Genomic DNA, 13,452 nt, shown 5'->3' with positions numbered 1-13,452 from the left:
CCTTTAACAAAAAGGTATTTAACATGATACAGGGGTGTCTGAAAGCCTTTAAATTACCAATATTTTTCCTTATTAAAAGAAAACTGTTTTGGCTATGAATTTTCTGCTGTTTTGGATAATTAAAAAGAGGCTACAGTAAAGTGTGATTGAACCACAAAAACATTTGAAGGCCCAGCAAAAATTTCCAAAAGCAATGAAAGGGAATTTGGGTATTTTTATCGTTCTCTAAGTCTGACTACTTTATGTAATCAAGTTAGTAAACTATTCTCCTCCCTCTGATTCAAGAGGGCCAAAAACAGAAATGGTGAGAGAAAAAAATGCTTTCATAGCAAATTAAACCATTTGGAGGCAAAATTTACTTTGCTAAACAGCATATATATAGCAGATTAGGTTGCCTTTAAAAAAGGTTTTAAAGTATCTGGTTCCAGAAGGGGGCATTCTGTTTTGGCTGAGGGTAATAGAGTCTTGATATAATGATTATGTATAATAAACTATCATATATAATTTTACAATAATTTCTGGAAAAATGTTTAAAAGTTTAACATTATTCTAATGGTAGAGTTTCTATCTTGTAACTATGTAAAGGCAAAGGTGGCTGCTCAATAGTCATAGGCCGCAATATTGCAATGATCTCCACATGGGCATAGGCCTGTGCCTTCCAGGAGATCTGCCTCTGTACAGCTCTTTGCAGAACTAAAGCCTTAGAAAGTCCATTCCTCTCTAATTACATCATGGAGCTTTGGCCCAGATTCACAAAAGTATTCACAAAAGTATTTAGGTGCCTAATTCCCTGCTGGAGGAATCAGCGAATATAGTGATTATGGGTCCCTGGAAACTATATTGTCAAGTGGAAAGAGAAAAGGGCTCTTCTAATTTTAATTATATTTACCAACAACAAAATTTGATAATATACAGAATTGCCATTTGTAGGTAGATTAGTAGCATCATATACACTTACAGAGTGAGAAACTGAGGCTCACAGAGATTAAGTGACTTGCCTTCAGCGGCACACTGATCTAGCAGATTACTGCTAAAACTAGTTGTCTGGAGACTTGGGTTCCAGTATAGATTCTGACACTGACATGCTGTGTGACCTTGGACAGATCACATCCTCACTGAATTTCAGTTTCCTCATTTTTAAAAAGGGGGCAATTATATTTAACACCATTATAAAGTTGTTGCAAAGTCTAAATAATATTAGTAAGCTGTTATTTGTGCAAAATATTATTAGAGCCTCTTAATGGCCAAATAGAACTTAGGACTTCCAACCATGTTCTCATTGCGTTGTGAAGACAGTAGCATCAGCTCCTCCTGTGGTAGCTTTACAAATTTGCAAATGCAAAAGTGACTTTTCACTTTTTCACAAATGTTCAAATAATGAATTTTGTCCCAAAAAATTGAAGTTTTGGAAAATTTGTCCAATTGCGTAAGAATTAGAGACCTGTAAAAGAGGCAAACTTTATTTAAAAGAGTCCACAAAACAAAATTTTTGTCTGTTTAGCTTTTAGGTGAGGAAGCACAGGAGGAATACAAATACTAAACTAAATCCTGCAAGCTGGTACCCACATGAATAACTTTGTTCATGTCAGTAATCTCAAACTCAGTGGGGCTATTGGGAGGAATGGAGTTATTCATATATGTAAATGCTTGCAGAATTGGGGGCAGAGAGTTAGTGGAAGGAGGGGAAGATTGACAGAGACTTCCTTTTTTGGTGTGGTAACTCAGGAACAGGACTTTTAGGTGCCAGCCCATAATAGCATGCAGAATTGCCACAAGTGAATGCTGCTGATAATATTCTGCTGGAGACCCCTTCAATTCAAAAGCACTGCACAATCACTTAAGGATAGTAATTTATTGTTTTATTATATTAAAATTCACATCACTGAATATTATTTGAGCAGACTGGTTGCCATTAAAAAGTAAACATTTATTCACAGTTATAGTTCAGAATAGGCAACAACTGGAGTATCTTTGTCAACATTGTTCAGTTACTGGGAATAAAAGTTGACTTTCTATTGGTGACCAAAGTATCATTGTTGTGGTTTAATTTCTGCTAATTACTGTGGTTTTCCTCTTTTGTATTTAATTTAGTTTGAAATATATACCTTTATGGAAATCTTTAAGCATTAATATGGCCAGTCATAACTCCTCCACTCTAAACAGAAAAGTATTTGCAAATTCACAGGTTCTAAGCATCCCTGTTACATGTATAGATTTCACGTATTTTTTCTTGACATCACTTCATTTTAATATTTGTTTTGCAGATAAAGGCTTATATTCATATAATTCAGGTAAATCTTCAGCATGCCTGAAGTGTTTATTGCTTGCATATATATGCACAGTTTAAGTTGACATTTTATTGATGTGCTTATGCTACATACTGTGCATATTTTAAATTGCTAAAGAGTTACTTGGCTTTCCTGTGTGCTTTTCAGTCATGTCCTTTGTACTGGCTTTATTTTTTCAGCATCTTAGTATTGGGAACACCTTGCTGAAAGTATAATATTTGTTTTGTCTGTCTCTATTTGAAGGGAGATAGAGATTTGATAGATAAGTTGTAGTATGCTTTACTAATTATACTGGGGAAATATTAAGTTATTTTGGTCAGAGATTTATTAAAATTGAAAACTTGTACTGAAGCTACTTTGTAAACTGTTTTAAATAGTTAAAGAATGCAGAAATGTGGTAAGTAAGATATTGTTAATATCAGCATAAGTGTCTTTGTATATAGCTATATTATACCGTCCCAGTTGCAAATCATTTTGCTATATCTGAGAGAGAAAAGTGATGCTCTTAGCTTTCCTTAATTAAATATAAATAACCCAATAATGTAAAGCATTCCTAATACAAACTTAAATTCTATCACACATTTCATGTGGGACTTTTCCAGGTCAAACAGTTTTAATTACATGAACTTCATTGAGATTTGGTTCACCTAATTATATTTTAATTATGTTTAATAAATGTAATACCAAGAAATTAAAGCTAATACTATGCCCACAAAATGCTCTTCCGCCACTGATAATCAGGTTCTCTGAATGAAACTGAGAGAGAGAGCTGCATGATAGTCAGTTGTGGCTTCCTAAGTCTAAGACTGTTTCTGTTTCAAGCCTGGCATAAATTAGAATAATTTAAGGGCTGCACTAAACTAGACCAGGGGCTACATTCACTTTTCCTCCTCCTCCTCATGTGTAAGATTGCCTATAGAGGCCCAATCTGGTAGGCAAGTGCTGAGTCTGCTTACCAGATCATTCTCTGCAGGCGAGTTAGGCAGAGGACCACGTCTTCCCCTGGTTCTTGCATTGCTCTGGGACATATGTGTTTGGTCACCTGGTGTGGAGCTGCTCTGCACATGATCAGAGGCAGAAACATAGATGCCTTGGGAACTTTATTGCAAAATTTTAGGTGCCAAGTGAGCTTAGGCACCTCCAGGGTTTGGTGGAAGCCAAGGGAGAGGGGGTGGGGAAGGTCTGGTGATTCCTAGTGGGGTCTGATTCTCGGATTTAGGTGCCTAAAGTATCAGTTAGCCACCTAAGTCCTTTTGTGAATCCAGTCCCAACTGACTAAGCCACCGAAAGGCCATCTACCATCTTGAGATACCTCTAACCACTGGACAATATGTTATTCTGATGTCTGTCTTAGTCTCTCCTGTTGAATTTATTCCACTTTTTATATGTAATTAAATTTACATTGAGCCTGAGACAGAGTGAGAAATGAGTCCGTAGTCCAGTGGTTAAGGCACTCACCTGAGAGGTGGTAAACCTGGGAGACGTCTGTGCTACCTTGCATGTAAAAGCAATATCTCCCTGGAATATTGACGACAGAACTATGCACAGGTCTCTACATCACTGTCTAATATCTGGTCCAATGTGGAAAGTAGTTTCAGCAGGTCTTCTCTGCATGCTAAAGCTGTATGTCTTCAAAACATTTATAAATACAGAGTGTTTCATTCATGATTTGGAAGAGGCTGGATAGCCATCTCTCTTGGATGGTTTAGCCACAACAAATCCTGTATCTTGGCATGGAGGGTTAGACTAGATGACCCTTGTGGTCCCTTCTAACCTTATGTTTCTATGAACTGCAGTCTTATAAAGTTTGGTAATGCCCCAAAATGTAATTCTGAAAACATGCTTTTTGGATATGACATATTCATTCTTCTCCAATGACTTACATATCATGTTTAAGGCTAAGATTTTGTCACAAATACTTTTAGTAAAATTCATGGACAAGTCATGGGCAATTATGAAAAATTCACGGAAGCCATGACCTGTCCCTGACCTTTACTAAAAATATCCATGACAAAATGGAGAGCCTGGGCAGGTGCTGGGGGGCTGGGAGCTCCTGGGTTCCCCACCACCTGTGGGGGCTTGGAGCTCCAGGGTCCCCGTCCACTGGTGGCTCTGAGCTCTGGGGGTCCCGCTCTGGCATCTGCGGAGGCGGAGAGCTCTGGGGGTCCCCCAGCCACCCACAGTAACCAGGAGTGGCAGAGGGTCCTGCCTGCCACTCATGGTGGCTGTGAACTGCGGGCAGCTCCCGCCGCCTGGGGTGGTGGGGGTACCCTGCAGTTTACTGCCTCTGCAGTGGATCCTGCAGCTCCCAGCCAGCGCTGGCTGAAATCCTGGTGGTCTTTGGAAGTTACATATTCTGTGACTTCTGTGACTAAATCGCAGTCTTAATCATGTTCACTCAGTTATTCATTCAAGTCAGAAAAGGTTTCACTAGCTACCAGGACTGTGGACTCTGTGATGGATTTCTCCCAGCTGGGGTGCCACCTGCACTGAGGCCCCATCAGCCTGGGCTCCCTGTAACTGTACTGCTGTGAGCAGCCTGCCAAGCCCTCTCCTTGGCTCCAGCACACATAGAGGTAGGGACACACCCAGCTGCAGTTACATACACACAGGTTCTTTAACCAGCCCCTGCATGGGGAGGCATAGCTAAGGCACCTCCCATTTCCTAAGGCACACATCTCCCCTTAAGTGTAAACCCCAAATTATATTGTCTTTTATTTCACAGAGATCTGTATGGCATAAGCTCATGACATTCGCCCCCTCCCTCAATGTGGAGAAGAAGCAGAAAGCTGTTGCATATCTAAGTTATGACTCCCACACACTGGTGTTTAGACAAAGCCAAAATGAGTTTATTAACTACAAAAGTGATTATAATGGATAGCAAACAGATTAAAACAGATTACCTAGCAAACAAACAAAATACGCAAACTAAGCTTAGTATACTAAAGGGATTGGATATGAGTAGCAAATGTTCACCCTAAATTCAAGCAGGCTGCAGAGATTCTTAAGGGGCCAGCTGCACTTGCTTACAGCTTAAAAAACCCCAAGTGTTCCTTTCACAGGTTAAAAATCCCTTTTGGCCTGGGTCCAGCACTTCCCTCCAGTTCAGGCTTTGTTCCTCAGGTGTTTCCAGGAGCCTCTTTGGGTAGGGAGTCAGTGAAGAACCACGATGATGTCACTCCCCTGGCTTAAGTAGCTTTTGCATGTGGCAGGAACCCTTTGTCTCAAAGCTGGGTTCCCACGCCTGGTCGGTGGAAAAACACTGGTATTCCAAGATGGAGTCTAGTACCAGGTGACCTGATAGTGTCATAGCAGCCATGAGTCAGAGGCTGTTTACAGAGTCCTCAGGAAGAGAGATTAGCTGCTTCTAAGGCCTATTGTTTTCTCCTAATGGCCCTTTAACCTGAATGGGCCCTTCCCAGCCAGCCATCTAGACTGACAATCTTTTGCCTACTTGGTGTTCTCCAGGTGTAAACACATTTGTAATACAGATATATAGTCAATATTCCTAACTTCAGATACAAAAATGATACATGGGTACAAATAGGATAATGATATTACAGTAAACCTTTCAAATGATATCTCACATGATCTATCTTGCATAAAATACATCAGAATTATGCCATAGTCATATCATAATAATATCACTGCGAAGAATATGGGGTGCAGTGTCACAGGCTCATTCTAACACAGCCAACCAAAAAGAAACTTGTATGCGTTTGATGTGTAAAGCAGAATAACTTAGTTTTGCTTTTGTTCAATTTGGTACTGTATTACTTGCAGTAAGATAAAGAGAGATGTCTTGGAAGAAACATAGGAAACACATACAGTATTTACACCAGTAAGTTGCCATATTTACAGAGTTATTTTTAGCCGTATCACTTCTCTTTTTAAAAATGGATTGTGATTTTGGGTAATTTATTCCTATTAGACCTGACCCAGAGATTACTGAAGCCAATGAGAGTATTTTCATTGACTTCAATGGGCTTTGGAGGAGGCCAGTTATTCCTTGAGGTAATTTTTAAGTTTTAGACTGGATAATCATGTAGCATGGTGTGTATTTTGTTTTCAACACACAAATGTAATAAGTCATAATGAAAGACAATATTCACCCTAGACTGGGATGATTTGTTAATAAATTATATTCTAGGACACTTAATTAGTGCTATTCCTTACATTAAAATAGAGCCAAGATAGAATTGAAGGATAGAGGCAATGATCCATTTATATTCTGTAAGGCTATCAGTCTTGAGAGTCCACCCTAGGTCTGTCACAACATGGCTGTCACATACACCATACTAATGGAGTTTGAACTGGTTTCAGAGTGGAGAATGACTCCCTTTTTGCACTTACATAATACATACCTTCCTTTATAAAACATCTTGAAACATACATATGAAAAGTGCTAAATAAGAAATTATTATTATTATTATTTTATTTATTATTTATTATTATTCCTTGGGAATAATTTATTTGTGAACGTTTCATTTTCAATAGTGCCAGATAAACCTGAGATTGATTTTTTTTTTTGCCTTGTTGGCATTTATTCTAGTTGCTCAGATTAAAAAGGGGTAATTTTACAGGGCACAGGTAAGAAAAGATAGAAGTCTACGTCTTCAGAGCTCTGATGTGTGATTCCAGAATTGCATCTTCAATGGGCTATAAAGGAAAAAACCATCAGAATTACTAAATAATACCACACTTGCAAAACTTACAAGAAGTTTTAAAGTCTGCAGCCACCATTTACAGTAGTATCTTATACATTGATTCCAATGAGGGATCTGAACCTTTCAAACTTTTTCTGTTTCTGGGGCTAATGAGAGACATTTTAAATAAACACTCAGTTTGGTCTGACTACTTCACAAAACTTACCAGTTCCAGGCAGTATTTTTGCACATCGCTCTGTTCAGACAGGCACTTTATTTCCTCCATCCTACCTAAAAACATTAATGTCCAAAGGGAATTTTTTTAAGTGAAAATTTTCTTATCTTGTTAAAATAACACCCCCCAAAAAAACCACCAAGCCCAAAAAAACACTTACTCTACATTTGATATTTTGATGATTCTTTAAAAGTTAATAAAAACATTTTATTTTCATCGTTAAAAATGCATATCTTATCTCTAGAATATTTAACATAACATTCTAAAATATATTAAAACAGCCCTGTTAATTGCAATTATAAAAATATATAGAAGTAATATTCTAATAATTAATTAGCAAGATATGCTCATGTCTAATAAAATATTGCTTACTGAAAATCACTGCAGCGCTTCACAGCCAGACTGGCTGTGACCCTTCTTTCATGAGAAAGAGACACTGTCAGTTTGCCTCCTGGGTGAAGGATTCATAGAATCATAGAATCATAGAATATCAGGGTTGGAAGGGACCCCTGAAGGTCATCTAGTCCAACCCCCTGCTCGAAGCAGGACCAATTCCCAGTTAAATCATCCCAGCCAGGGCTTTGTCAAGCCTGACCTTAAAAACTTCCAAGGAAGGAGATTCCACCACCTCCCTAGGCAACGCATTCCAGTGTTTCACCACCCTCTTAGTGAAAAAGTTTTTCCTAATATCCAATCTAAACCTCCCCCACTGCAACTTGAGGCCATTACTCCTCGTTCTGTCATCTGCTACCATTGAGAACAGTCTAGAGCCATCCTCTTTGGAACCCCCTTTCAGGTAGTTGAAAGCAGCTATCAAATCCCCCCTCATTCTTCTCTTCTGCAGGCTAAACAATCCCAGCTCCCTCAGCCTCTCCTCATAAGTCATGTGTTCTAGACCCCTAATCATTTTTGTTGCCCTTCGCTGGACTCTCTCCAATTTATCCACATCCTTCTTGTAGTGTGGGGCCCAAAACTGGACACAGTACTCCAGATGAGGCCTCACCAATGTCGAATAGAGGGGGACGATCACGTCCCTCGATCTGCTCGCTATGCCCCTACTTATACATCCCAAAATGCCATTGGCCTTCTTGGCAACAAGGGCACACTGCTGACTCATATCCAGCTTCTCGTCCACTGTCACCCCTAGGTCCTTTTCCGCAGAACTGCTGCCTAGCCATTCGGTCCCTAGTCTGTAGCGGTGCATTGGATTCTTCCGTCCTAAGTGCAGGACCCTGCACTTATCCTTATTGAACCTCATCAGATTTCTTTTGGCCCAATCCTCCAATTTGTCTAGGTCCTTCTGTATCCTATCCCTCCCCTCCAGCGTATCTACCACTCCTCCCAGTTTAGTATCGTCCGCAAATTTGCTGAGAGTGCAATCCACACCATCCTCCAGATCATTTATGAAGATATTGAACAAAACCGGCCCCAGGACCGACCCCTGGGGCACTCCACTTGACACCGGCTGCCAACTAGACATGGAGCCATTGATCACTACCCGTTGAGCCCGACAATCTAGCCAACTTTCTACCCACCCTATAGTGCATTCATCCAGCCCATACTTCCTTAACTTGCTGACAAGAATACTGTGGGAGACTGTGTCAAAAGCTTTGCTAAAGTCAAGAAACAATACATCCACTGCTTTCCCTTCATCCACAGAACCAGTAATCTCATCATAAAAGGCGATTAGATTAGTCAGGCATGACCTTCCCTTGGTGAATCCATGCTGGCTGTTCCTGATCACTTTCCTCTCATGCAAGTACTTCAAGATTGATTCTTTGAGGACCTGCTCCATGATTTTTCCAGGGACTGAGGTGAGGCTGACTGGCCTGTAGTTCCCAGGATCCTCCTTCTTCCCTTTTTTAAAGATTGGCACTACATTAGCCTTTTTCCAGTCATCCGGGACTTCCCCGGTTCGCCACGAGTTTTCAAAGATAATGGCCAATGGCTCTGCAATCACAGCCGCCAATTCCTTCAGCACTCTTGGATGCAACTCGTCCGGCCCCATGGACTTGTGCACGTCCAGCTTTTCTAAATAGTCCCTAACCACCTCTATCTCCACAGAGGGCTGGCCATCTCTTCCCCATTTTGTGATGCCCAGCGTAGCAGTCTGGGAGCTGACCTTGTTAGTGAAAACAGAGGCAAAAAAAGCATTGAGTACATTAGCTTTTTCCACATCCTCTGTCACTAGGTTGCCTCCCTCATTCAGTAAGGGGCCCACACTTTCCTTGGCTTTCTTCTTGTTGCCAACATACCTGAAGAAACCCTTCTTGTTACTCTTGACATCTCTCGCTAGCTGCAGCTCCAGGTGCAATTTGGCCCTCCTGATTTCATTCCTACATGCCCGAGCAATATTTTTATACTCTTCCCTGGTCACATGTCCAAGCTTCCACTTCTTGTAAGCTTCTTTTTTATGTTTAAGATCCGCTAGGATTTCACCATTAAGCCAAGCTGGTCGCCTGCCATATTTACTATTCTTTCGACTCATTGGGATGGTTTGTCCCTGTAACCTCAACAGGGATTCCTTGAAATACAGCCAGCTCTCCTGGACTCCTTTCCCCTTCAAGTTAGTCCCCCAGGGGATCCTGGCCATCCGTTCCCTGAGGGAGTCGAAGTCTGCTTTCCTGAAGTCCAGGATTCTGGGTGCTTCTTTGTACTCCAAGATATACCAGACCAATCCTTTGTCTTTATTCATAAATCGGATACCCCCTGCTGTTTTTCTTCCTGTAGATTTCCTCTCTTTATATTGCACAATATCTAAACATGCAGCTGACTCAGTATGCAAATAGGCATGCACTGTGAGGCATACAATACATAAATGACCAGACAGGGAAATAGGTATCAGTTACCTCTTGCCTGAAAGTAACATTTCTGAGGTATGTCACCTCCTGGTGACCTGACTTAATTCTAAGACTTTAAGAACATAATTTTCAGTATAGATATATAACACCTTAAATATTATCCATACACACATTTCACAATGATTACGGTGACCAGTAGGCTACTGCCTCTTAGTGTAGACCTCACATGCTGCCTTCAGTGAACTATTATGCAGCTATCTGACTCAGAGGATCCATATAAAACCCTATTCAGATGATGTGTCCTCTGCAAATTGGCATAAAGGGGTCTCTGGATCACAAAGTAGCTTGGGGTTAAGGTGTGTTATAGTTTGTTTTTTGTGCTGGTGCCAGGGGGGATGGAAGCATGTACCCCTGTCCATCTTCCATCCTGGTGTTATTATCAGTACCATATGGAAGGCTCTCTACTGGGTCTAGAACATCAGGGACAATATTACAAGTGTGGCTGATTCTCTTTCCCTGTGGGTTAGGCTAGATTTTTATGGAAGGTCCCCTCAGGAGCTCTATAATTAGGGAATAATCAGATCCAGAATTGCCTTTAAGTCAAATTTAAGTATTCTCCTTAATTACCCTGTTTACAGTACGTCCTTTATGAGTATGGAACCTGCTCCTTCACTCTCGCCCTGATTCTCTGGGTCTTTCCTAGTGGTAAATTGTTCTTTCTCCTTGTGTTAATCCAACCAATGGACTTCAAAAGAAAAGCAACAAACCACATGCATGGAAATTTAAAATTATTTACATAACCTATTAAACTAATCATAGTCAGTCTATCTTAAAGTTATACATTATAGTAAGAGTAGGCCTGGCTTTCCTTGCATTGATAATTTTCAGGTTCTTAACTGTGCTTAAAAATTGGTATATCATATAAACAATAACAATTAACATCTTTCTAATGCAATTACAGAATTAATTTAGTAACAAAACAAGTTAACTGTTATAACACTTAAAGAGTAAAAATTACATTTCCAAGTATTTCCAAGTTAAACAGCTTTATTTGAGCAATGAAGGGCTGAATTGTAGATTGTGGGCTTTGAGCTGGAGGGGAATGAGCATCAATCAAATATAGTGATCAGTTCATACTCCTCATTGAAAATTCCCCACTGTAAAGTGGCATGCACTATGCACCAGGGGGGGCAAATCCTCTTCATGGGATCCCCAATCTGGCTATATGCCCCTGATTCTATTACAATAGGGTTCTCCCCTACTGTGGAGCAGGGGCCTAGGATCCACCCGAAGAGATATGTGAATAATCTCCATTCCCCTGAGTAGTGATTCTTCTTAGTCTCTATGTCTTGGTTTTACCCTTCAAAACTACTATTTTTTCTGCATCTTCCAGGAAGATTAATCATCCCTTTCCTACCCATCAGAAACCTTGCACACATGTCAAGGACTGGTGGCAAGTAGGTTCAGTCTCATAGCTGGTGACCTATTGGATGATTGCAAACAGTCTGAGCTGACACACAGTTGTGACCATGTAATCATTTGTTAATATGTATTACTACGGATTTCCTTGTCCTCATTTCAAAAAGTACATTCTCTTTTATTAATGGGTGAGTATCACCGACACGTTAGTATACAGATTTGAACATTCCAATATCAGCAATAAAACAAGTTGGGCAGAGCTGTACTTACAAGATGCCAAAGAAGAAAGAGATAAGTGTGTGTAAGTAAAATTAAGCCAAACAGAGGCTAACACATTTATTTGTCATACATGACCTACATTTTAGGTCTAATTATGGATTTAGAATCTGCTTTTGCCAACTAAGCTCTAGCTATTTTAACAAGTGTTGTGCTTGCTGTGGTACAATTAAAATACGTCTTTTCCTCTGAATTTTCACAGCTATAATTTGCCTTGCAGGATGCAAACTATGCATATGAAGCTGCCAAGCTCTAATAATGATTATCATTATCTTTTAGAAAATGTAGCATTCATTTAACATAATAGCTATAATTCATCTTCCAAGTGTTTATATATGAGTTTAGCTATATTGCAAACAAGAAAAAAACATAACATAACTTCGGTATTTTGCAGCTGGATTTCACTCTTTCACTTTTGAACTATTACTTTATGGATTTCAAGGAAAATAGTTAATGTGCCACTAATTAATAACCATTACAATAATATATATATCTTTCTGTTCCAAGGATCCTGTATTGATTCTCCTTGTATGTATCTATATATTTTTGCCAAGTTGTGTAGTCTGAAATGCATTTCATTTGGTTATTATTATTGCCTGAGCAGTTCTGACTTACAGTAATAACAATGGTATGTTTGTGACCATTCTTTTTCTGCAGGGTCCAAAAGAATCAGTGATAGTGAAGTCTCTGACTATGACTGTGATGATGGAATTGGTGTAGTTTCAGGTATGAATTTCTAAATGCATTCTTCTAGTTTCAGTAAAGAGCTTTCTTATTTATAATTTACTATGATTAATTTAATGTTGCTTTTCTCCTGGTAGAAAATAAATCGGCACTCAATACACATTTTTCTAACAAACACGCAGAATGCTGTGAGCTAGCTTTTCTTAATGCATTAACTACAAAAATGACTTGTAAAGGGGAAAAGCAATGATCCCTTTTCCTTTTTGGCTTCTTCATAATGTATTTTGTCCAAAAGAATGAAAAAAGAGTTTTATTTTGTTGTGCTTTCTTTTTAACTCAGAATTCATGTTATCTGGGAAACTCTATGGTGAAATCATAGTGAAATAGTGAAAACACTGGAGTCAAGGGCTCAGAAAGCTGAACATTTGAGAGAGGAAGGGAATTTTAGCCATATGTTTTTAAAAGTGTATTTGTTTTGTTAACAGGCATTTAATTTTGGTGTTTCATGAGTATTTAAGACAAAAAATGTTATTGGCAAAGATCCAACCTCTTCTAATAAAATGCAAAGAGCTCACAATATAGAACTCTTAGTTCTCCAAGACATCCATCAGTAAAACCAGAAGAGACTACATTTTGCATTTCTGGATATTTCTAAGATAATAAATAGAAAAAAAAACAACAACAATTGTTTTTATAAAGAAAAAATAACAGTAATAAAACCCATACACTATCCTTTTGAGTCTTTAAACATCCCACAGAAACAAAAAGGGACATCCTGTGACAAAAAGGGACATCCTGTGAAAAAATCCTTATGCCAGTCATGTTTAATTCTTTCTTTTGCAAGAGGCACCATTCTGGACTGGGGTGTGCTTTGTAGTTGTCTGGATTGTTAGCTCAGTCCCCAACATTTCTAGTTTTTTTCACATCTAGTTCCCCCTTTTTGTTGCAGCCCACCTTTGGCCCCATATCTATCACTACCTTATGGTCGTAGGCCTTGTCTACAGTGGAGAAAGGAATTATGTTAGAAATCATTATTAACTAACACATCTAACTAACAGAATGTAAAACACAATTTAGTACCTAATGTGTTCACTAATTATGAG

The 13,452-nt window shown here is 39.2% G+C and overlaps 1 protein-coding gene across 37 annotated transcripts in view; it reads left to right on the top strand.

Moving 5' to 3' along the window:
* RIMS2 (regulating synaptic membrane exocytosis 2) overlaps positions 1-13,452 on the top strand; it is a 740,891-nt gene that overhangs the window by 469,508 nt on the left and 257,931 nt on the right. For 36 of the 37 annotated variants that reach the window (XM_077808869.1, XM_077808868.1, XM_077808888.1 and 33 more), the window contains one exon: positions 12,323-12,391. In XM_077808869.1, the coding sequence (XP_077664995.1) occupies positions 12,323-12,391 (69 nt within the window). Of the gene's footprint in view, positions 1-2,264; positions 2,292-12,322; positions 12,392-13,452 lie in introns of all 37 variants that reach the window. The other variant, XM_077808870.1, reaches the window with a different exon arrangement.

This window comes from Eretmochelys imbricata, chromosome 2, assembly GCF_965152235.1.
Source record: "Eretmochelys imbricata isolate rEreImb1 chromosome 2, rEreImb1.hap1, whole genome shotgun sequence".
Taxonomy (NCBI): domain Eukaryota; kingdom Metazoa; phylum Chordata; order Testudines; family Cheloniidae; genus Eretmochelys; species Eretmochelys imbricata.
Note: the sequence above shows the minus strand (reverse complement) of the source record. Positions and strands in the feature narration are given on the sequence as shown.